Here is a 25,431-nt window from a genome sequence, read left to right on the forward strand (position 1 = left end):
GCTTTTTTTCATCATTGTTTTTATTAATTGGCTTTATAGGTTAAAGTGCATAGTAAAGACAAAAAAAGGAAATGCATACATAAGAAAGGGACTTTATCCTAGACAACATTAGAAAGGACCTGAGATGCCTAAATGTGTTCTAAGGAACATGGAAAGAGATGCAGATGCAGGCAGTGGGCTGGAGTCGGGGCCTGCAGAAGCTGCTGGCGTGCTGACCCTGCCCAGGCAGGCAAAGGCTGCGAGGGAGGGTGCCTGGGCAAAGACTCACAGGGGTGCTGCTGACAGCACCACCACAGAACCTCCCCTACAGAGAGACTCACACCCACCCCTGCTATCTGAGTGCAAGTTTCAGAAGGGTGCAGGGTCACTCAGCTTGGGTCTGCTGTGAAAGCCCCACCCTACGGGGGACAGTGTCTATATAACTGGGCCAAGGAGAGTCCAAGTGCCTGTCACAGGCCTCCATCTCCAGGGAGTAGGGTGCCTGGGTTCTTGTGCTCCTTGAAGGTAAAGTGGTTCCTAAAGCTCTCTCTGGGCTGCTGCTCTTATTATAATGGAAGTTAGTATGCAAGTTAGGGCCCGGACATGAGAAGCAGTGTGCCCTGGGCAGGTGCAGAAGTGCTGACCATGCCAGGACCCGATTACCCTATTATCCCCGAGTGGAGGCTGGATGCTCCCAGGAGTCAGTCCTACTTGCTACAGTAGAGGAGCTGAGAATTGTGGGCTCTGCTCAGTGCTGGGGGTAAAGTGCTTACTCTAGCGCAGGGTATACCTAGAATCACACGGGCAAGCCCTAAAAGTGGATCCTTAAACAAGTAGAAAGACTAAAGGACACTAATAAACTGGTTCCTCCACAGAGGAGCCAACCCTGGCTCTGAGGTGGCAGGGCAAAAGGCCTTGGGGTGCCATCTTCTACATCATCCTGTGGATCTCCTCAAAGTTCATGAAGTTATTTGCTGTGTCCGACCAGGCAGGGTGCTGGGCTCCATCCATCTCAGGGGCAAGGTGGTTGCTCCTCTCTAGAGTGTGGTTTTCACCCCCGATCACCTCCTGACACTCAGGACAGGTGCTCCTCTGCATGGCTCCCCCACACTCAGTAATTACATAGATATGGCCATTGGGACACTTGAACCAATGGCCACGAGGAACACCCAAAGCAGTGACAATCTGCACTCGTTCCTCCTCTGAGATGCCCAGGCCAGAGCAGGGAAGGGTGGTTTTCAGAGCATCCATCTTTTTCTGCACGAGCTGCTCATCTTCCTGGGTGAACTTACTTGTTTTTTCAAGAATGTTCCTGATGCTGGAGACCTCTTCTGCTACGGTGCCTTTCACCTTCTCTGCTATCTTGCAGCGTATCAGGAGGTTCACCAAATAGGTGAGTCTCTGGATTTCACTCTGGAGGTCACTCAGTTCCTGGCTGCTGAAGCTCAGGCGCTTCTTGGCCAGCCATGCATAGACCTGTTCGAGTCGAATCCCCACTCTTTGCTGCTCTCCATAATGCACCTTTTCCAGGGACCCCTCCAGGTTGGCCAAGTGGTCATAGAAACTGACTGAATTCTCCACAAGGCCCAGGTCCTTCACCGACAGGTTTTCCTGGGCCAGCTTCTCTTGAAGTATTAGGAATTCTTCAGGACGCAGCTGGTGGAAGAGGGTCTTGCTCTTCAGCAGGGCCTTAAGTCGTTCCTGGCTGGCTGCAATCTCCTCTGCAGAGCCCTGGATCTTTTCCTTGACAATTTCTATCTCTTCCAGCCGCTGCTTGATGCTGGTTCCATACCTCAGGTTTTTGCGGATGGGTACCTGACAGATGGGGCAGACTTTCAACGTGATGGCAACTTCATCACCCTTCTGCTCATTCATGTAGCGGTCCAAGGCTTGCACCTCAAAGATGTGGCTGCAGTCTTCCAGCTGCACAAAGCGGGCATCAGGCTCGTCCTCAAAGCCAAAAAAGATTTGGGTAACCTCATCCGGCTGGCAGACACGGCACTTCTTGGGACATGGCTCCCCACACAGACCAATGCAAGGGTGGCCGCAAGCCAGCAGCTTGGTACAAGGCACATAGCATGGGGGTCGGTTGCAGGGCTCTGAGCAGAGTTTAGTGCACTGGTAGTGCTGGCAGCGCCAGACGCAGGGCTCCACACAGGGGCTGCACAGCTCCCCACACTTCTTCTTGCACTGGCTGTGGACACAACGGTTCTGACATGTTCGCTGGCAAGGTGGGCACTCACCAGTGCAGGGCTCCTGGCACTTGTGTGAGCAGATAAGCAGGCGCTTACATGGCTTTTGACAGCGCTCATGGAAGCGCCCTTCAAAACAGCTGTGACAGGATCCTGGGCAGGGATGGCCGCAGTCTAGGATAGTGCCACACTCGGTAGTACACTTGACTAACAGACCATATTTTATATCTTCCACATTGCCACACTTAACCAGTTGACTGTGCCCGCACTTAAGTTCCACGGTGACCTTTTCTGAACACAGCCGCACACAGTCCTCACCACAGAGGTGGCTGCATCGGTGACCACATCTTAGTATCTTGGAGCAAGGCTCCTGGCAACAAAAATCTGCCTCTGGCATTGAGCAGGGGACCATCTGTCTGTGACCACACTTAGGAATGATTTTGGGCACTTTCACCTGACAAGGCTGACATTCTTGGAAGCAAACATTTGGGCACCGGTGCCCATCCTTGCAGATGACTTTCTGGCATGGTTTCATGCACTGGAACTCCTTGTGGGAGGCGTCATATGGGTGGCAGGCACGTGTGCACACATGCCCACAGGCCAACCGGAACTCACAGGGCAGGCTGCAGCCTCCTTCCGGTACTTTCTGGAAGTCGGAAGCTTTGGATACAAGGGTGTGGGTCTCAGGGTGGTTCTGGCAACAGAGGCGGAGGGATGGCCCTATTTGGTTGTTCTCTCGAAGGGTATGGATGATCCTGCTCCACAAGGGCACCTTGGCAAGCATCTGCATGTTCCCAATGCAGTACATGCCCTTCTTGGCCCGGGACAAGGCTACGCAGATGCGGTTGGGTATCTGGAGGAAGCCCACCTTGCCCTCCTGGTTGCTTCGCACCAGCGAGAGGAGAATGATGTCATTCTCTTCCCCTTGGTACTTGTCCACCACATGGACCTTGATGCCAGCAAACGTCTTGACAGGCATGAGCTTGCGCAGGCAGAAGAGCTGCCCCGTGTAGGTGGTAAGGATGGTGATCTGCGAGGGCAGGTACTCCTGGCACAGAAGGTACTGGCACAGCTCCACCACAAAGTGTGCCTCATGCTGGTTCTGGTGGCTTCTGCCTTCCTGGATCTCCTGTTCAGGAAAGCTGTGCTCCACAAAGAAAAGGTTGCAGGAGACACCCTGAAAAGGGAGGCAGCAACACATCAGAGACGCCTCTCCCCTTGGCGCTGGGGATGGAACCCAGAACCTCACACATACTGTGCATGTGCTGAACCTCTGAGCTGCACCCCAGCTTTTGGCACGTCATCTCCTGGACACTGACCCATAGGAAGAGCCTCTGTGCTTTCTATGCCCTCCATCTCCAAATCTTTACCTCTGAAGTAAGTCATGTGCTTTATCTTAGGCCATGGCACTGAGCTGGAAAGTAATTAAGCCTATTCTCATTTTTCCAAGTAGTCAATCACCTGTCATGGCCAAGGGGACAGAAGTAGCTGGTGATAAGCAGCAGCTGAGGTCTGCAGCACTGCACGGAGCTGACTGCTGCATACAACCCTGTGCATGGCTCTGACAGGGTGGGAGCCGTCGTTCTCACTCAACTGCAGACCACAGCACCTGGAGCTCTAGCTGATTTCCTCATTCAGGGTCATGCAGTTGCCAAGTAGCAAGACTGAGATTCATGCTAGGTCAAGAGCCACTGTTCCTGTCTTATTCCTCCTCTTAAGGCTTAGCAGTCCTGACCTGGCTCTATTCCCTTTTTTCTTCTTCTTTGTTTTTTAAAGATTTATTTATTTTATGTATGTGAGTACACTGTAGCTGATCTCAGAAACACCAGAAGAGGGTATTAGATCCTGTTACACATGGTTGTGAGCCACCATGTGGTTGCTGGGAATTGAACTCAGGACCTCTGGAAGAGCAGTCAGTGCTCTTAACCGCTGAGCCATCTCTCCAGCTCCCTTTTTTCTTCTTATAGATTATATTTTTGTTTATATATTTTATATTTTTGTTTATATACATACATACATACATACATACATACATATAATAGCCAGGCAGTGGTGGCGCCCGCCTTTGATCCCAGCACATGGGAGGTAGAGGCAGGTGGATTTCTGAGTTCAAGGCCAGCCTGGTCTACAGAGTGAGTTCCAGGACAGCTAGGGCTACACAGAGAAACCCTGTCTTGAAAAACCAACATACATGCATACATACATACATACATATATATGTGCTCCATCTGCATACAGAGCCTGCATGCCAGAAGGCAGCATCAGATCCCAATACAGATGGTGGTGAGCCACCATGTGGTTGCTGGGAATTGAACTCAAGACCTCTGGAAGAGCAGCCAGTGCTCTTAACCACTAAGCCATCTCTCCAGGACCCTGTTTTTATTTTTAATTGTTATTTGTACATATGTGTGTTTATGTGATATTTGTACACGTGTCTATGTGGTTATGCACATCTGAGTGTGGGTACACATGTGTGTCTGTGTATTTGTACACGTGTGTGTTTATGTGATATTTGTGCACATGTGTCTGTGTGGTTATGTACATCTGAGTGTGGGTGCACATGTGTGTCTGTGTGGTTATGCACATCTGAGTGTGGGTGCACATGTGTGTCTGTGTGGTTATGTACATCTGAGTGTGGGTGCACATGTGTGTCTGTGTGGTTATGCACATCTGAGTGTGGGTGCCCATAAAGAGCAGAAGACTCAGAGAAACTAAGAGATAAGCAGTGTTGGATATGGAACTGGAGTAGAGGCAGTTGAGATGCCTAGTGTGGTGCTGGAAACTGAACTTGGACTCTCTGCAATACACCTTCTGAGACACTATTATGTAGCTCTTGCTGTCCAGGACCTCGCTGTATGTAGACAAGGCTGGTCTCAAGCTCACAGAGACCCACCTGTCTCTGCCTCCCCAGTGCTGGACTAAAGGTGTGCACCAGCACATGGGCTTCAGGACACGCTCTTAAGCACTGAGCTATCTCTCCAGCCCCTCTACTGCTTTCAAAGCCTCTTTTCTCCTGAGGAAGGAAACCACCTAGGCTGCTGATACCATCAGAGATGACCACGTAGGACGGACTGACCTTAATCTGCTCATACTTGAGAACAGAAGGATGGTTCTCTAGATCCTGGTAAATGTGGGGCGTCAAAAGGCGAGCGATTTCAGGACGCATGCGGTGCTGAAACAACAGATGTCATTAGGACCAAGTGTAAGACAAAGGGCCATTTTCTGGAGCCTAAGGTACCAGGAGGAAACCTACAGAGGTAACACCAAAGAGGAACTGGGAAAACCATGATGCAAAAGGCTTCCTCCCGAAGAGCAGAGGCTTCACAAAGGTTTCAGACAGTATATCTGTCTGGCTATTTAAGCAATAAGCCAGCTCTAATTGCTGGCAGGTGGCAGGCACCCAGGAGCCTTCTCCTAGATGTCACCAGCAACATAAGCCCAGTCTCTCACCTGGTGATTCAGACGGACGAAGGGGATGTTCACCTTTACCAGCCGTTCAAACAGGGACACCTCAAGGTTGAAGTTCTTAGCCAGATCATACACATTAGCACTGGGGCGCAGCTGGGGAGAGAAACAAGCCTGAGAATTCTCTGGGGAACACAGGGATTGCCCAGCAGCATGTGTTTCAAGCACCTGTTTGAAGGCGACTACTAGCCCAGGTGCAGGCAGGTTCAGGATTAATAGTGACAGGAATGATGAAGAACACAACCTGATGAAACAAAGCCCGAGGGTGAATGGTCTGGCTAGGTCTCTGCAGTGACATCTGAGTTGACAACAGCACAGAGGAGGCTGCCAGTCATGCACTCATTTGCAAAGCAAGCCATGAGAAGGGGCAGGAAGGATGGTGAGTGTGGGCTGTGAGTGAGCAAATGAGGTGAGCCAGAGACAGGACCAAGCCCACCTCTGTTTTTGAGATGGTCTTGAGCAGCTTCTAGGGTAGGCGTGGCTGTGCATGTCCTGAAATCCCACACTTGGGAAGTGCAGGCAAGGCTCAGTAGTATAAAGCCACACTCAACTACAAAGTAAGTTCAAGGCTAGCCTCGGCTACACATGATCATCTCAAAATCAAAGGAGCTTGATTTTTAACATCAGGAGTAGTGAGAAGCCCCTAAGGGCTTTAAGAGTGACATGCATGGGCTAGAGAGATGGCTCTGTGGTTAAGAGCCCTGGCTACTCTTCCAGAAGTCCTGAGTTCAATTCCCAACAACCACATTGTGGCCCTGTTCTGGTGAGTTTAAAGATTTACATAGGATAAATAAGTAAATCTTCCTTTAAAATGTGACATTATCTCATTTATTGAGATTTTGAAGTTTTGGTTTATCTGAGGCAGCTGTGTCAGTATGTCACAAGCTAGCTGAGACTAGCTAATTTACTTTTTGTCTTTTTGTTTTTTGAAGCAGAGTTTCCCTATGTAGTTCTGGCTGACCTAGGTCTTGCTCTATACACCAGGCTGGCTTCAAACTCAGAGACTGCCTACCTCTGCCTCCCAAGTGCTGGGATTAAAGGTGAGTATCACCACTACTAGGTATGGTTGGTTTTTTTGGTTTTTTGTTTTGTTTTGTTTTCCTTTTAATTCACTTTGGCTCCTTTTCAGGGGACAAATTAAACAGTAGCAAAAATGAAAGCAAAAGACTTAAGGAACTTTCTATGCAATTGTTCATGGTGAGAGATGGAGAGATGGCTCTACAGTTAAGAGTACTGGCTGCTCTTGCAAGTTCAATTCCTAGTACTCGTGTATCAACTCACAACTGTCTGTAACTCCAGTCTAAGAGGATCTGTTACTCTCTCTTGGCCTCTGCAGGCACTGCAGGTACACTGACATGCAGGCCAAACACCCATACATACACATGTGTGGACTACCCTGGGTACAATCTCTAGTCATGCGGTTGCAGAGGGAAAGAACATGGGTGCAAAGAAAAGAGAGAGCACAGAGTCACCAGTGAGCTTGAGCTTAAGGAGAAAGGCCAGGGTCTTCTGTTTGTGCTGTCCCCCAGAGAACACCCTGTGTGTTAAGGACCTTGCTTTTACCTGCTGGTGGTCCCCGATCAGAATCAGATGCTGGCAAGCCTTGCTCAGCGTGGCAATGGTGTGGGCCTCAAGAACCTCCGCAGCCTCCTCTACAATGACGATCCGAGGCTCCACTTGCTGCAGGATCTGACGGTACTTGGCAGCACCTCAAATCAGGAAAGATAAAGAGGCTCCTTTGAGCACAAGACCTAAAGGGCCAGTTCTTTTGTACCTTCCCTGGGCTGGTAGAAAACTAAGCCCTCCTGCTCAATGGGTGCTGGGCACCAAGTGAGCGAGTGGGCACTAAGTGAGAGGGTGGGCACTGAGTGAGCCTCAACTTTAAGCTTGTTGGTTATGTTGGAGTTTTAAGCTCTGCAAAAAGTAGGATAATGTCCCAAGGTAAGGGCTGTTTTCAACAATAGCTCTCACCATATTTCTTCATCTTATGGGGTGGGGCACCTTCCTACCTGTGGTTGTCATGCCTACAATCTGGGCATCTTTGAGGATATGAAGGTCCTCTTGGAGTCTCAGCTCGGCCATTCTTTCTGCCCATGTGCGGTACTGGCGTTCATAGCTGAGGATCCTCCGGCGAGTGTCAGCTTGGTACATCTGCAGCCACAGCCTGGAGAATGAAGAACCCGGGAAAGGAAGCCTTTCTTTAGTAAGTGCTCTTGGAGTGAAATTATGTGCCAGTTTCTGAAGTGAGCCCTAAGGCTCTACAGAGTTTACAGGCCAGATAGGGAGAAGGAGGCCCAAGATTACAGAAACCAAGAGCTGAAAATGCCCCATAAAAGCTGTGCAGGGTCATCAGGACTTAAGGAAGTTGAGGACAGAGCAGAGAGATACACTGCTGAGAAAGCCTCCAATGTCCTCCTCCTCCATATGAGGTCCTGCCCAACCTGACCCACCTAGGGACCAGACAGAATTCCATGGAACTGACACGGACTAGCTAGGCTTGGGCACCACACCCATACCTATAGAGCTGCCAGCGAGAGCTTAGGTCCAGCTGCCAGACGTCCTGGATCCTACTGGCCTCAGCCTCAGTCATGGTGTTCAGTTTGCGAAGCTCCACCTTCACTCTCCTCTTCATCTTCTTTTTCTGTCTGCGCTGAGTCTGCAGATGTAAATACCAGGAAGACAGTGAGCAGAGGCCCAGCACAGAACAAAGGGATTGCCACCCCAGGGCATTTTGTCTCACTTATCCAACAGCTACTCCTCTCCCAGTAGCTACTCCATCATGAGAAGCTGCACAAAGTTCCAGAAAACTGTGCAGACTCTTCTCAAGAGACGTGACCTAGGGTGCTGGCTGCGGGCTTGGCAATGTGAGGAGCCCTGGGAAGGACCTCCACTGGCCAGCAATGGCTGACCATTGGTCACAATGTCTCAGATGTCATCACGACATTTTCTGACAGTGTTTGGGCTGTGTCTCTATCTTCCCCTTTCCCTGCTACTCCTGTCTGGACTCGCTTTGACAACCATTTCTTTCTCTTTCTAAATTGGGTATGGATCATCAAAGTAGAGGAGCGCAGGCTCTTGCTGAATGCTTTCTGGGCCACTGCCTAGGAGCTGGTGTTTAATACAGGGTCTGCCATAAGCTGGCTACAATGGTCCTCACACACAATATCTTATCCCTTCTGGATCCGTCACTGAATGAAAGCTACAAGATTTTATGAGGACTGGCATATGAATTGATGTCACCACACTAAAGGCCCCAACCCCAAGTACACAGCAGAGAGAAGCCCAATACACGGCTGTGAGAACTGGGCTTGTTCCTCTGTCCCACATAATACCACTGACTTGAACCAGTAAGACACAAAGTCCAAGGTGAAAATTACTGCAGTCATGTTGTCCTTGAGAGACGTTCATTCTCAGTAAGGGTTAGAAACTGGTATGTAGAGTAGCAAGTCTCCTGTCCATATAGTAACACACAGTAAACACTAGACTAAAAGCATTGGAAAGTTTACAGGAGACTAAGTCACAGCACCCTGGCTCTATGACAAGAGCTTGATTCTAGGGTGACTCAGGGATGAGGTCTGCTGTTCTGTTCACTCCTGTCCTCTGTCCTCTGCACTGGCTTGCTCACAGACACCAAGGCTGACAGGTGTGGGAGATAACAAAGCGCAACACTGTGACGTGACACCCTGGCACCGGCTTCTCATCTAAGCTGCTCAATCCTGCCAGGGTCCCTCTGACTGACCATAGCTTTTCTACCCTCAGGTTATGTGCATGATGCTACATCAGCCAGCTGTGAGGATGAAGTGATATAACAGTAGTAACAGCCGTGGCCAAATGCTCCAGGGCCTGTTCCAGCAGAGCCCAATCCAAGCCTGCCTGGTAAGACTCAGTCCCCTCCTCCATTCTGTTGGGCTTTCAGGGAAGGAAGCTGGCTTACCTCCCACTCTTCTGCAGCCTGTTCCTGTCCAGCTGCAGTCCCAGGAACCTCCTGGTCCAGTCTCATGGCCAGCAGCATTTTAGCCAGCTCCTGGTCAGCCCCGTTCTCTTCCTTCTTTCTTCTCCGTGGTCTCACCACCTCTTCCTCTTCAATCACTCGGTCAGCTTGAATAAGGTCGGCTTCCTCCGCAATCTCGATCAGGGAACCCTCCTCTTCCCCTTCCTCCTCCTCTTCCCCCTCTGCCTGGGCTAAGAGAGGAAGCAGGTAGGAAAGAGACACCTGTAAGAGCTCACACACAGGACAGGCTCATGGCACTATGCAGTCCTGGGAAGGGAAGGGAAGAATACCAGGGACAGAGACTTAATGTTATCTGTACGTGCGTTTGTTACATTTTTTCAAGTTTTAAAAATCACGTAAAAGAAGGCTCTTTTGGGGGAGGTTGTGGAGACAGAGGGTCACTGCATAATCCTAGAACTTACTGTGAAGACCAGCCTAGTCTCACCCTGTCCAAGACCTGCCTGCCTCTGCTTCCCAAACCCTGGAATTTAAAGGTGTGCACTGCCAGACCCAGTCAAAAAAGTTTTGTTTTTGTTTTCTTTTTTAAGAGAGGACTTTTCTGTATAGCCTTAGCTATCCTGGCACTCATTCTGTAGACCAGACTGGCCCTTGAACTCAGAGATCTGTCTACCTCTGCCTCTCAAGAGTGCTAGGATTAAAGGTGTGGGCCACTACCACCCAGCTTTTCAAAAATGCCTTTTAAGAAAGTTTTCACTATATCAATTATAAAAATAAGGGTAAATAGAAATAAAATGTGTGAAATTATTTATTTATTTTAAATGTTTATTTATTTTATGTATATGAGTGTACTGTAGCTGTCTTCAGATACACCACTTAGAGGGCACTGGGTCCCATTAACAGATGGTTTTTGAGCCACCATGTGGTTGAACTCAAGACCTCTGGAAGAGCTCTTAACCGCTGAGCCATGTCTATGCTCTTAACATGCTCTTAACTGCTGAGCCATTTCTCCAGCCCCATTTTTTATTTTTAATGTGTATTGGTTACATGTATGTCTGTGCACCATAAGCATGCCTGATGTTGGTGCAGGATTTCCTGGGACTAGAGAATTGTGAGCTGCCATGTGGGTGCTGAGAACTGAATCCTCTACAAGAGTACCATCATCTTTTTGTTGTTGTTGTTGTTGTTGTTGTTTTGAGACAGGGTTTCTCTGTGTAGCCCTGGCTGTCCTGGACCTCACTCTGTAGACCAGGCTGGCCTTGAACTCAGAAATCTGCCTGCCTCTGCCTCCCAAGTACTGGAATTAAAGGCATGTGCCTCCACCGCCCAGCTTAACCCATGATCTTAAACTGCTTGAGTCACCTTTATAGTCTCCTACTCTGTGTGGGTTTTTCTGTTGTTTTTTGTCTTGTTTTGTTTGGTGTGTGGCTCACCCAGCCTTTGATTCCTGAGGACTGTGATAATAATTGTACACAACCATATATTAAGTCCTCTGGTTGCTTTTTCTTTTCTTTCTTTTTTTTGTTTTATTTTTTCTTGAGACAGGGTGTCTCTGTATATCCCTGGCTATCCTGGAACTCACTCTGTAGTTGGACCACTTGGCTTTGAAGTCATAAAGACCCTCCTGACTCTGCTTCCTGAGTGCTGGAACTAAAGGTGTGCACCACCACTGCCTGGCATCTCTAGTTTCATTTAAATTTATTTTGATTATTATCAGTATGTATGTGTGTATATGTGTGTATTTTGAGACAAGTTCTCACACTGCCCAAGCTGGCTTTGAAGTTGTAAGAGAGTTGGGTTCCTCTGCTGACTGATGCAGTTTGTCAAATATGGACACTGAATTCTGAGTCATCTTGTTCTGGTTTTCACCATACTCCAGCTGATGGTATCGTCGGTCACATGACCCTCTTACCTGTGTTCTCAGGTCCTGCTGGAGATGTACTCTGAGTGAAAGAAGCCACACCAAGCCCCAGCCATTCAAGCATCATGGAATGCTTCGAGGGCTGCACACAGACCCAGTCAGCATCCTGTGAAGGAAGAATTGTCAGTTATGAGAATTCTGTGGCAACCAGCATGAAGACAGTGTCTCTTCAAAGGATTTAAAATTCTTTCCTGGGCTGGAGAGATGGCTCAGAGGTTAATAGCACTGGCTGCTCTTCCAGAGGTCCTAAGTTCAATTCCCAGCAACCACATGGTGGCTCATAACCATCTATGAGATCTGGTGCCCTCTTCTGGTGTGCAGGAATTCATGTAGGCAGAACACTATATATACAGTAAATAAATAAATCTTTTAAAAAAGAAAAAAAGAAAGGATGATATAAAATTCTTTCCTGAGGGTAAATCTCAAGAGTAGGTTCTTGCTTAATTTGCATGAAACCCTGAGTTCTAACCCAAGCATAGAAAAATCTAAACCTTAAACCTTATAGTTCAAAGGCTGCTGTTTCAAACCCAGTAGGTGGACTGCAGAGCCTTATTCCTGACCAGGACCCTCAACTGCTTATTACAGGAGGGAACTGGTCCCTACAACAGCATCAGGTATACAAACAAGGAAGGCTCTGGACTGTGGCTTCTGCTGGAGCTGCCTCCATGGGCTGAGCATCCTCTGGCAGCCCTACCTGCATGGGTGCAGCCCTACCTGCATGGGTCCTGGGCTGAGCATCCTCTGGCAGCCCTACCTGCATGGGTCCATTCATGAGGCTTTCCCAGTGCTGGGGAGAGATGTACTTCTCCAGGTGCTGCTCCCGAAGGACACCGTGCATAGTGCACTCCAGGGTCTGCGCCCCTTCCTGAAGTTTCTGCTCTGACTCCTTCATCTCTGTCACAATCTGCCAAGAACAGAAAGAAGCAATGAAGAAACATTCTCTCCCGAAGCCAGCCTCTGCCCTAAGAGAAAATAAAGTCAAGACAGGAAGATCAAGGAGGAATAAGTAAACCAGTCAACAAACCTGTTTCTGAAGTACATCACCGTCCCGAGACCCAAGGACTAATGCTCCATGGCCTCGCCAGGCAGCAAGCAGGGCGAGCAAGGGACAATGGAAAACAGGCCCGAGGCACGATGGTCACACTTCAAGCCTCACAGCCTCTTTTCCTCTTTGATGATTAAGATCTGAGAGATTTTTTTTTTCTCCACTTGTTTAAGACACAGGTTCTTGCTACACTGTCCAGGGTGATGCCAAACTTCTAGTTTAACCAATCTCTCCTGCCTCAGCTTCCCTAGGCCTGGGACACTGTACCCAGTTGTGATTTTAATTGGGTACCCTGCTCAGATAAAGAGAGACTTCCCAGTCAAGGCCTGATGGAGGCAGAGGCAGGTGGATTTCTGATTAGAGGATAGCCTGGTCTACAGAGTGAATACTGGGACAACCTGTCTGGAAAAACCAAGACGATTCCCAGTGAGTAGGCTACATGCTGTGGGTAGTGTGGAGGAAGCTGACTGAAGGGCCTGGTGGGGCAGCAGAGGAGCTTTTTAACCCTTTGTCATGGGCACCAAAAGGTGAGCAGAAGGAAATGCCAGAAGGATGCTGGGTCCTTCCGAGGGCTGTGGAGCCTGCCGGAAAGCAGCTGCTATACTGTGTAGGCTCCTCACCCCCTGGCTAATCCAGATCTATGACTCACACTCATATAGGCCCTTCGCAGGTGCATGGGGAGGGTGCGGCGGAATTCTCGCTTGTTCCTCAGCTCCCTCAGGGTGAACTGCTTCAGGATTTCACTGTTGCTCCTTCCACCCACTCGCACAATGCTGGTCTTCTGACACCCGTAGATGCCTGTAAAACAGTGTTTGAATCTGAGGTGAGAGTTGTGTGTGTAGGACCTTATCTCAACTGATGCCTTAGGGAGTAAACTTGTGCTTACAGGACATTCACCCCAATTATGAAAGTAGGCTCCAGATACAGTGTGGACTGCCGAGCACAGAAGTGTAGCGCTTAAGAGTAAGGCTGTGGGCCCTGGCTTTAACACAATGCTGCACAGCACGAGCAAGGTAGGAAGGCACTAAACTGGTGGCTCGCTCTTGGGATGAGCTGGAGGCAGGAGGAAAGTCCTTGTGTGGTAACAGTCTTGATAAGCAAAAAGTCCATCTCTGCAGCTCCGAGGATGGCTCAGCGGAAACACGTGACCCGCTCCACACACAGAGTGGCTGCTTACAAGATGGAGACAGCTTCTGACTTGCTTTCCTGCTTCACATTCTGGCTCTTTAACCACTTACTCCAACAACCATAGCTGTAATTCTGAAGGACCTGCTGCAGTAAATGCATAGAAAGGACAGGGGCTGGCTGTTGCATGGGGTTGACAGGGGCTCACATAGGGGCCTAAGCAGAGAAATGCAGAGTGATGTTCCAACAAAAGAAGTGCATGCTGATTCACTGGACTAACTAGTATTAAAAAGATTTATTTTACCTTTATTTTATATGTATATGACTGTGTCAGTAGGGGTCCATGGGGCCAGAAGAGGGTGTCTGATCCCCTGGAGTTGGTGTTTACAGGCAGACTAAAATGTGTTCAACATGGGTAATGGAACTGAACTCAGGTCCTGTGGAAGAGCACCAGGCACTCTAAACCACTCAGCCATCTCTTCAGCCCCTAATGAGGATTTTTTTTTGAATGACTAATATGTTGTAAAAAAAAAAGTAAGAGCTTTTCCAGCTCTTAATATTTATAGTCCATGGCCCAGCACAGACCAAAATCAACCAATCAACCAATCAATCAATCAATCAGTCACGGGGCTGCAGAGAGAGCTCAGCAGTTAAGATCATTTGTTGCTCTTCTAGAAGACCTGTGTTTGATTCCCAGCACTCACACAACCATAAGTAACTTCAGTTCTAAGGGATTGGATCAGACACCCTCTTCTAGTCTTTAACAGCACTATGCATGCATGTGGTATACAGACAGACATGCAGGCAAATGGCCAAACACATAAAATAAAAATAAATTATTCTTCAAAAATTTTTAGATAATACAAAAAGGAAAAGAAAAAGAAAAGTAAATGAAGAAAGCAGACTTGGGGGCAATGGGACAAGTCCACTTTCGACACCTAACGTAAGGCTTGAAGAATGAGTTGGTACAAGATGGGATAATGCACTTGAGCTGAGGTGAAGAGGGCAAAGAAATCAAGGACTGAAGGTGACGGTGCCCCTGGGTTTGGGAAGCAGAGGCAGAACACTCAGGTGCAAAGTAGGGCAGATCAGCTTTGCCTGTCTGGATGAGGACCATAGACAGAGATGAGAACGCCACCCAGGTTGCTGATGTACGTGTGTGTCTGAGCATGCGTGCGTGCGTGTGTTTGCATGTGCGCGTGCATGCATGTGTGATGGTAAGGATGGAGCCCCAGGCCTTGTGACCACCACTGAGCTAATCTCCATCCCCAGTAGAAAACAATTTCATCTAAAGACATTCATTACCTTCTAGAAACTGGTCCAAAGCATGATTAGTGTAACACACGACCAAGATGGGGAACTTCTGGGTACTAATTTGCCAAACAGACTTATTGCTCAGAAGAGCCTGAACAATTTTTAGACCCACGTAAGTCTTGCCTAGAAAATAGGGAAAAGACAAGTTACAAAATGTACACTTGTTTCCGTTTAATATTCTCATTCAATAACCTAGAAGGTGAACCACTGTATATTTCGAATCTTAATAAACATATTTATCTGAAACTTTCCTACATGGAGAAAACACAGGTGCAGGATTTCAAATACTAGTCCACTATCTGCTTAAAAACATTCTCATTAGCCAGGTGTGGTGGCATGTAACTTGCAATCCCAAAACATGGAAGACAGAGCCAGGAGGATTGCTGTGAATTCAAGCTAGCCTGGACTACATAGTGAGATAGTCGTATAAAACAAAGAAATATTCATCCTTCTTTCATGAGGACACATTAGAACACAAAAAGATTTTACAATGCATAAAAGCTAGATGAAAGAAAAACAAATACAAACAATTTTTTTCTGGCCTGGTCTCATGTAGCCCAGGGTAGCCTGGAATTCACCATGTAGCTAAAGATAACCCTGACTTCCTGACCATTCTGCCCCGAGGATTGCAGATGGGAACGAACACTACATTTGGTTATTTGGTGCTGGCTTCATGTATGCCTGCCTGCATGCAACCTAGCTAAATGACGTCCCTAGTCTAGATGAAAAGTTCTGATGTGAGTTTCCTTCATTTTTTAAATTTAATTAATTAATTTATTTATTTTTGGGTTTTTTTGTTTTTTGTTGTCTTTTTTTTGAGACAGGGTTTCTCTGCGTAGCCCTGGCAGTCCTGGAATTCACTCTGTAGACCAGGCTGGCCTTGAACTCAGAAATCTGCCTGCCTCTGCCTCCCAAGTGCTGGGATTAAAGGCGTACACCACCACTGCACAGCCCCTTCATTTTTAACTCTGACAATGAAGACAGGAGGCGCTTAGTTCAGTTCACAGTTCAGTTGAACCTATACACAGAGCACTTGGTGCTCTGCATGCTCCGCGAGCCCTTCGTTTGTCTCCAGCTCATGCCTCCCCTTTCCACATCCTTCTCTTATGGAAGCTGCTGACTCCTGGCTGCGCTGTATACATCACTCACAGGAAGGGGGCTATGGCTATTACCTATCTTCTGCCTTAGCTGGACCAAGGTCCTGCCTCCCTGTCATCGCCGGATGCTGGTATCAGAATCCACACTTTGTAAGAGGGGTAGTAAAGTACTCAGAGCGACTATGAATCCTGTAGAGAGCATGTTTGTGCTGCCCAGGCTAGGCCTCAACTACTCCCGGCTCAGTCCCCCCAGCAGCTGGCCTAGAGTAGGCATATGGCTTATAAATAATATGGAAGTTTATTTAAAAGCCCAATTGTTGTTGAGATGCCATTTCCTGTTCCTCCACCGTCCAAATGGTAAATTTACAGATGTGTGCCATGACACAGGCTCAATTTTTGTTTTGTTTGTGTTTTTGTTTTTTCAAGATGGTTTCTCTCTGTAGTCCTAGCTGTCTGGAACTCGTTCTGTAGACCAGGCTGGCCTCCGATTCAGAGATCCGCCTGCCTCTGCCTCCCAAGTGCTGGGATTAAAGGTGTGCGCCAACACCGCCAGGCAATCCTGATCTTCTTGTTTCCACTTCCTAAGTGCTGGGAATTCCATACCAGCAAAACATTTTTGTTTTTTAAAGATCTCCCTATGTAGCTTAGCTGTCAAGGGACTCACTATGCAGACCAGTTTCACAGAGATCAAACTCACAGAGATCCACTTGTCTCTGCCTCTTGAGTACAGTGTGAGCCATCACGCCTGGCCTAATTTAATAAAAACAAAATAACAAAAAAAATCACGAATTGCCCTTACTTATCAATACTTTGAAGACCGCTTCTGCCTCCCCGTCTAACTTTGCTTTGGAAAGTTGATTTAGCAGCCTTTACGTAAATAACAGCATAACATAAATAACATCATAACTCAAGCATGTTATATGCAAGTCACATACAAGCATGGTTGTATGCTTATTGTTAAATTAAAATATACACAAAAGCACAGGGATAGCCGGGCAGTGGTGGCACATGCCTTTAATCCCAGCCCTTGCAAAGCAGAGGCAGGAGGATTTCTGAGTTCGAGGCCAGCCTGGTCTGCAGAGTGAGTTCCAGGACATCCAGGGCTACACAGAGAGAAACTCTGTCTCGAAAAACCAAAATCCAAAAACAAAAAAACAAAAACAAAAAACAAAAACACCCTACCACCACCACCATTTTTTAAAGCACAGGGATAAATGCGGGTCAGACAGACTGTAAGTAACCGCAGCTGCTCTTCCAGAGTAAGGTCAGAGTGCGTGTGTGGGGAGCTGTGTGAGCAGGAGTGCTCAAGTGCAGCAGAGAGAGGAACTGGGACACTCCATTCAGGCTGCCCAAGTTCAAGTCCCAGGTCTGCTCCATATGTGAGCTTCAAGGCACTTCACAGCCCTCAAGTGAGAGGAAGTTCACCTTTTCTCTGACTTCAGTTTTTCCACTTGCAAGACGATTTTACTTACCAAGCGGGGCTATTGCCATAACACAGCGACCTAACATGTGTGAAGCAAGTCAGATGGTACTTGGTACATGACACTATAATTATATATTTAATAGTACCTAATTTAAGATAGCATAAAGCCAACAAACCTGTGGAAGAAAAGATGTACCTCTGTATGCTTGCCTATGGTCCCCACTGGGAATTACTCTATGCCACATGAGATATTCATTGCATTTCGGGGAAATATTTCTAAATGAGGCATGCTAGACACCTAGAGTGAACGCTCCCTTGTGTGATGTCCCGGACTCTGAGAAACTCTTACCTGTCCCAGGAGGTCCTTGAATGATAGCCAGCTCCCTGGTGAGGGCGAACTGTAAGGCTTCCATCTGGGAGTCGTCCAGCTTCAGGGCTTCTTTGGAGGGCCACTGGCTGAAGTCTAAGACATCAATCCTGGGATGTCTCAAGGCCTCAGCACCTCTCAGAGACTTCCTGCTGGCTGAGGGGTTCTCCACGAGGGGGGTGAGATCATACCTGCCACCCATTAGCAAGTACCTCGGCTCCCTCACATAGGAGTCACACTCCACGATGTTCCTCTGGAAGGGGACATCCTCCTCCTGGACTTCCTGGAGTCCTTCCAGAACGTGGCGGTAAGCTTCAAAGTAGGCTGTAGTTTCCACCATGAGGAAAGAGTCCGAGGGCTGGACGTCTGCAAGCAGCTGCTGGCTCTGCTCGTTGAAGCACAGCTGGACAATTCCTTGGCAGAGATCTTCATGCTCTCTGTTTGAAACAGTGGCAAAAAGAAACGTCTCAAAGTTGTCCTTGGACATGCACACTAACGACCCATACAGCAGTCGCTTGGAATTCTGCCAACGAACAAACTTGAGTGGCTTCGTGTCAAACTGCACTTTGTACACAATGCCTGACGCTGAGCACATGGGTGTGATGATCCTAGCATCAAAGTAGATTCGGATGTCATCAAACTTCCTCTTCCTTAGACATTGGTCCTCGAAGCTTTGTAGAAGCTTCAAAATGCCTTCCCGAAGGGGCCTGACAAAATCCTCTCGCAGGAGGCGGAAGTGCGTGTCAAGGTAGACAGCAGTGCTCTCGTATTTCCCAGAAATGATGTTGGGGCGAAGGAAGGGCCTCTCGTCCAAGTGCACCTCATTGTAGGTGGGGTAGATGGGCATGGCCCGGTAGCTCTCAACCTCCCCTTCTGCCTCAGCCTGCACCAGAGTGTAGGTGTCTACCCTCAGAGTGCCCTCGCGCCTCTTCTCCTGCAGATGTTTAATGATGGCCTGCACTTTTTCCAGGTTCTTCTCTGTCTCCTCTTCTATGTCAACCCCAGAGGCCCTCAAAGCATTAAGAGAAGCTGGCAGGAGAGAGATGAGCATGGAGGTTTCCTGCACAGAGCTGGCAGGGAAGACACTGACGAGGTCCTGGAGAAGGGAGATGATATTGCTTATGTGTTCTGGGTACTGGTTCCGAATGTCGGGGATGGGCTCAGTGATCATTCCCACCACATAAGCTGGCAGGCAGACTCTGAGGAACTTGGAGTTGCTCAGGATGCCCAGCACATGCAGGATGCTCTGACGGTCTATCCTGGAGCTGCAAGCCTTCCGGAGAACTTGGCAGATCAGCTGAAGGAAGCTGGGCTTCATGTAGGAGTGAGAAAGCAGCTCCTTGAGCCCGAGGCTTGTGGCGAGCGTGATGGCCACCTCAGAGGGCTCTTTCTGCAGGAGGCTCTCCAGGAACTTGTAGCCCAGTCTTTTTGTCTGCTGTGGCTGCTCTGCTGGCTTCTGAACTGGGGCATGCCACTGCTGGAAATTGTCACTAGACCATGGAGGTCTGTGGTTCCTACCCTCCTGGTCGTCATTTCTCCTCCTGGTGTCATTCTGGTTCTGTCTCTGGTCTCTAGCTTCGTCACTAGTATGCCCTTCCTGGTTTCTTCTTCCTTGATGCGGGTTCCTGCCCATCGCCCTAAATCTCTCTTCCCTCTGTCGGAAAGGAGCAGGGTGGCTGCTGGCCCTCGGATGCCTTCCGGCATGGTTGGTGGCTGCTGGGTTACTGGTTTGATTTCTAGCTCTTGGCGGTACTTCTCCATCTATAGGACCTAAATGCAGTGGGGACACTGGGTAAACACAGAGTTAGGGAGTCATAGCGCCTAATGAGACAGCACGGAACACACTCTCATCTTCCAAAACAACCGAGCAGCTCAGTCTTTGCTTCTAGAGACTAAAGTTCCTTGCCGAGGGTTGAGAGGGCGACAGCTCGGCAATTAAGAGCACACACTGTCCTTCTGGAAACTAGTTCTCAGCATCCACACTGGACAGTACAAAACTGCTCTAACTCCACCTCCACAGGGACCCTAGGCTTCTGGCTTCTGCAAGCACATACACACATGTGCCCATAACACAGATAAGAGTTAGAAAAGAGTAAGTCTACACAAAGAAACCCTGTCTAGAGAAAAAATAAAAAGGAAAAAAAAAAAGAAAATAATAAGTTTTATTTGTTTTGTTTTTTGAAAACAGTCTTACTATGTAGCCCTGGCTGTCCTGGACTTCACTCTGTAGACCACACTGGCCTTGATCTCACAGAGATCCACCTGCCTCGGTCTCCCTAGTGCTGGGATTAAAGGTATATACCACCACACCATCTTTTTAAAGTTTCTTATCAAATTGTAATAAGTAAAATATAGAGCTATAGAGCCATCTAGGTGTGGTGGCTCCTAACTGTTATCCTCAGAGACTGAAGCAGGAGGGGATCACTCAAGGCCAATTTGGATAGCAAAGTTTCTTAGAAGCTAGCTTGAGCTACACAGCAAGAGGCTGGGGTGTGGGTTTGTGTGTTGGCTGTGGGACCTAGGCAGTGGCCTTGAATGCATGAGGCCCTGGGTCCTATCTTAATACTACAAGAAAAAATGATTACTACTGCTGCATAGATTACGAAGAGACTGTTTTCCTGAAAGACACAGAAGAGAAGCTGAGTGAGCACCAGGTGAGCACCTGTACATGGCGGAGACTGTCACTTTATTTCATCTTATTTCCTGCCCCATGCGGGTGCCTAACTTTCAGAAGGTTCCAGTCTCTGGCCAGCACAAAGGTCAGAACACAAGAGTCAGCAACGAGGCTCCATCACTTCCTCACCTGGGGTCTTGGGCAGTTTCTCAGTGTTTGGCTGCTACAGAGATAACATTTGTAAAGCAGCAGGTCAACACCGCCAATGTGTAACCAATGTTTCATGTAGACCTACTCAGAGGAAACTTACTTAAAACACATAAGAACTGTAAAATGCTTGGTGCTACTCTTGGAACTGCCTTGTGACTTCCACATCTGCTCTGCTAAACAGCTATCTATGGAATGCTACACGGCCAAGTGGAATAAAACTATGAAGGAAAAACTGCCTGACCATTTGCCCTGCAGCAGGAAACACAGCTTGAATGGGAAGGAGGAAGGTAGTGCCCTCCCCCTTCCAAGATGTTTTTTATTTTTGTGAAGAGAAGGAGCACAAACACCCAGTTTCCCTGTTAGAAAATGAAAACTGAAACCTGAAACTCAAACTTTGATTCTGGAAACTTGAAATCGAAACTAGTCATTCCTGAGCTCCTCGGGCCCCTACACTTATCAGCTGCCAGCTCACACTGGGACCTTGGGAGCCAGCAGGAGCCAGCACCCTGGCAGCCTCCCTCAGTTACCACCCACCTCCAGCCCCTACACTTATCAGCTGCCCGCTCACACTGGGACCTTGGGAGCCAGCAGGAGCCAGCACCCTGGCAGCCTCCCTCAGTTACCTCCCTTTCCTCTCTAGGGATTCTAGAGCTGACCTCAGCAGAGCAGTGGGATTTGCAAAACACAAGCTGTGCACAATTTGACAATAAAAGTTAGGAAAGCTACAAATATGTGTAATATTTAAAATTTAAGGTGGCAGACCAGCCAGGCAGTGGTGGCACTTTAATTCTGGCCCTTGAGAAACAGAGGCAGAGAAACAAGCCGAAGCAAGGCCATCCAGGTCTACAGAGTGACTTCTAGGACTGCCAGGATGACTCACAGAGAAACCCTGTCAGATGCAAATACACTTAAACTGTTTTTTGTTTATTTTGTTTTGTTTGATCCGGGGTCTCACTGTGTAATCCCGGTTGGGGGGGTCTCACTGTGTAATCCCGGTTGGGGGGGTCTCACTGTATAATCCCGGTTGGGGGGTCTCACTGTGTAATCCCGGTTGGGGGGTCTCACTGTGTAATCTCAGTTGGTCTGCAACTCACTAGACTACACTGGTTTAAAACACAGAAATTTGTTTGCCTCCAACTTCCTGCTGCTGGGATTAAAGAAGCCTGTCACTTGAGTAGGTCTTTTTTTTTTTTTTGAGATAGGCTCTCACCCTGTAACCCAATTTGGCCTCTAATTTTTAAAATATTTATTATTACTAATATTATTATTATTACCATTTTATGTCTCTGAATGCTTTGACCAACAGATGTCTATGCATGTGCATTAATTCTCATAAAATGTTAATATCTTGAATATGATTAACTTAAGAAAATAGAGCATTACGTTTTACTAAGTTGCTATTAAATAAAAAAATTTCAAGGTCAGTGAGATAGCTCAGTCGATGAGGGACACTTGCTACCAATCCTGACAATCTGAGTTCAGTCCTCAAGACCACATGATGGAAGGAAAAAAACCAAGTTTTAGGAGAAGTCCCCTGGTTTCCATACACACACACACACACACCATTAAAAATTAATATTACTGGTTATCTTTTAAATTTCCTAAGGATGCTATTGGGGATTAGAAGCAGTTTCTATTGGACAGTGCTCCTACCACCTGTGGCCCAAACAGGAGCGTCACAGGAGGCAAGTGCTCTGACTCTAGCTGTACCTTCAGCCCTGGCTTCTGAGACAAGGTTTCAGTATGGAGCTCAGGATGGCCTTTATCTATCTCACTGTTTAACTGGCCTCAAATTCTCAACCCACTTCTCTCTGCTGTAGTAACAGGCCTATCATCCCACCACAGAACTATTCGAAGCTCTCCTAGAGAGACCAGGCTGGCCTCAAACTTAGATCCGTCTGCCTCTGCCTCCCAAGTGCTGGGATTAAAGGTGTGCGCCATCACCACCACCACCATGCAAGGAGGTCCTTACTAATTGAAAAACACAGACCATCTCGGGCAGGCCTCTCCTTTTCACCTGGTAAAAACCCTGCTTACCTCTGTGGTTGGTAGGGGGATTCCTGGGCCTGGCCTCTAGATGAGGTCTTCTGTCTTCCATGTCCGAGTCTCAGGAATTCTGCCACATTCACCTGAGTTCGTTACAGGCTGAGAGTCACCAGTGCCCTTCATACACAGCAAATACCCAAACACCATGAAGCCAGCCTTCTGCCTTTACATGTTAATGATTTATTAATGAAGGGTAAAACATGCAGATTCTAATCATGAGCACAAGCACTCAACCTTGTGGATTCTCAGCCCGTGATACAAACTCTAAGCTTAAGCTCACAATGTAGGTGATTCCAAGGGATCCAACCCTCCACTCCTGGGTTGCTTGGGGTCAGAAAGAATGCCATCAACTCCCAAACTACTGTTTGGTTTGCCTTCAACCAGGTTACTTAATCCACTGCTTAGGTTTTGTTCCCTTTCTTACAAAATGAATGCTGGGGCAAACTGACAAGTGTGTCAATCCAAAACCTTGAACCAGCTAGCTGCAGGGGGGCATGCAGTGCTCAGCTCCTGGGAGGTGGAGGGTAGGGAAGTTACAAGCACTTGGGAAGAAGCAGGAAGATGGAAAGAAACTCAAAGACAGCCTCCACTGAGCCTGAGGCCAGCATGGACTCTCTGAGACCCTGCTTCAACAAACACCACCCCCCTCCACTGCCCCAAGGACTCAGGACCTTACCGGGCATTATGACACAGCAGCGGACAGGTTCCCTGCTCCCCCCTCCCACACCCCCTGCTAGAGAGTAAGTGAGCTCTTAGCATTCTTTCCTCTAAACCAGTTGGCAATTCTTGCCTTTCTTCTGTCTTGAAAATTTCTGATGCTGGGTGAAGAGGAAGCCCCTTCAGGGAACTTCTCAATATAACTCATGCATATCATGTGGATGTAGGGGGGCGGGGTGGTGGTGACTCAGTTCTCAGCAAAAGGATTTTTGAGACTGTCCTCACAGTTTTAAAATATTCATAGTTGGAAACTGTGAATAGATTTGGCATTGTATGAGAGGTGGCTTTTATTCTTATCAGAAAAAAGAGTCCCTTTTCTTCCCACTGGGAATATTTTTGTGGTGTCTTTTTCTCCTCCTCTTACCAAGCCCTGTTCTCACGATGCAGGCTCAATGGTTAGTGTTTAAATTTTTTTTTTTTTTCTGAGAAAATCCCTTCTTCCTCCTTTTGAAAAAAATACTTAAATGGAATGCAGGCAGCAGAAGTGTAAAAGAAAATGGAAGCAAGTAAGTGCTAGAGAAGACGAGGAAAGAGTAGCAGGAGCAGGCGGGGAGGGGAAGCCTTTGCTTAGGCTTTTGAGGGAATCAAGGCAGGAGGGCAGGAGATCAGCAATGGTTAAGCTGTTGCAGGGATAATTCTCTTTTAGAGAATTCTAATTACAGGGTAAGATGAAAGAGGATGGAGCAAGAGGTGGCAGCTGGGTTGTAGTTAGGTAAATTTCAAGTCCTGAGAGAAGTCTCCACACCACGCATCTCTCAGAGAAACACTGGTAAGGTTAACAGAAAGCAGGAGAGACCTGGGGGGCCTTAGAGATAGAGCAGAGCTTAGGGATGGAGCCCAGGGTGGCTGTGGAAGAAGTGGGTGTAGTGATAGGGATGAGAAATGGAGACAGTGGGACTCCAGGGGCCGGGATCAGAGGCAGGACAGTCACGCGGAGGGGATGCCGAGATGAAAAGGGCACTGGGGGTGGAGTGTGATCAGGCTGGTGACAGGTGAATTGAAGAGAGGCAAAGCGGGTAATGGCAGTGCTAGCGGCTCAGGAGGCGCTGGGGGAGGAGACACCGACTCTGGAGGTGATGGGGGCTGCTAAGGAGAGGAGACGGGAACTCTGGGGAGTGATGGTGAGGCTAATGGGAATGAACAGGAATTTAGGGGTGATGGGGCTGCTAACCAAGCAGGCTTAACTCACGGAACGATTGAGGGTGACGGTGGAGGTGGGAGGACAGGACTCTGGGGGTGGTAAGGAGTGGAAAAAGATCCTAGGGGTGATGGGAGATCTCCACATACTCCGGAGATGATAGGGGAGCTGAGGGACGGGGACAGGGGCTCCGGGGCTAAAGGGAAACTGAAGAAGCAGACTGGGAGTCCGGGGGCTATAGGATAACTGAGGGAAGGGGGACAGGGAGTCCGGGGGCTATAGGATAACTGAGGGAAGAGGGACAGGGACTCTGGGGGCTATAGGAGAACTGAGGGAAGGGGACATGGACTCTGGGGACTATAGGAGAACTGGGGGAAAGGGACAGGGAGTCCGGGGGTAGTGGGGGCGCCGAGTGGGGCAGACAGGGGCTCCAAGGCTAACCTGACACCCGGCCCGAGGCAGAGCGGGGCGCCGGCGGTCGCAGAGCCGCAGAGGCAGGTGCGTGATAGGGCGGAGGCCACTCACCGGCTCGGGCGCGTCCTCCGCAGGGTTAGAGCTCAGCTCCGGCCCTGGCAGGTCGCGGCCCCGCCCGGCACCGCGAACTTTCGGTTTCCAGTCCCTGCAGCCCCTGGGCGGGGCAAGTAGCCTAGTGGGCGGCCCGGAGGAAGAGGAGGCCGCGCTGGGCGAGGAGGCGGTGCCGCGGGCGCCGGCGAGAGGCTGGGCTCGCCTGCGCCCCCGCCCTCGGGGCGGGCGGAAGGGCGGCGCCGCCTCAGCCCCCGCGGCGGCGGCTGGACCGGCGGCTCCCGCGGGCCCGGCAGAGGAGAGGGCG

General features: G+C 48.7%; 1 protein-coding gene across 9 annotated transcripts; it reads right to left on the reverse strand.

Annotated features, from left to right (window-relative positions):
• Znfx1 (zinc finger NFX1-type containing 1) lies at positions 1 to 25,431 on the reverse strand. 9 transcript variants are annotated; one of them, XM_031372818.1, is made up of 14 exons: positions 23,424 to 25,035; positions 22,739 to 22,830; positions 17,860 to 19,647; positions 14,982 to 15,113; positions 13,201 to 13,349; positions 12,261 to 12,410; positions 11,498 to 11,612; positions 9,571 to 9,818; positions 8,153 to 8,292; positions 7,646 to 7,800; positions 7,200 to 7,345; positions 5,622 to 5,732; positions 5,248 to 5,343; positions 1 to 3,348 (listed from the first exon to the last, which is right to left on the reverse strand). In XM_031372818.1, the coding sequence occupies exons 2-14, from the start codon at positions 22,797 to 22,799 to the stop codon at positions 910 to 912; spliced, it is 5,730 nt and encodes a 1,909-aa protein (XP_031228678.1). In that variant the 5' UTR covers positions 22,800 to 22,830; positions 23,424 to 25,035; the 3' UTR covers positions 1 to 909. The 9 variants fall into 9 exon arrangements, with proteins under 9 accessions (XP_031228678.1, XP_031228674.1, XP_031228673.1 ...); XM_031372814.1 differs by having other exon boundaries at positions 17,860 to 19,665; XM_031372813.1 differs by lacking the exon at positions 23,424 to 25,035 and adding an exon at positions 25,128 to 25,431 and having other exon boundaries at positions 3 to 3,348; positions 17,860 to 19,665; positions 22,739 to 22,864.

Source organism: Mastomys coucha, unplaced genomic scaffold, assembly GCF_008632895.1.
Source record: "Mastomys coucha isolate ucsf_1 unplaced genomic scaffold, UCSF_Mcou_1 pScaffold15, whole genome shotgun sequence".
Classification (NCBI taxonomy): domain Eukaryota; kingdom Metazoa; phylum Chordata; class Mammalia; order Rodentia; family Muridae; genus Mastomys; species Mastomys coucha.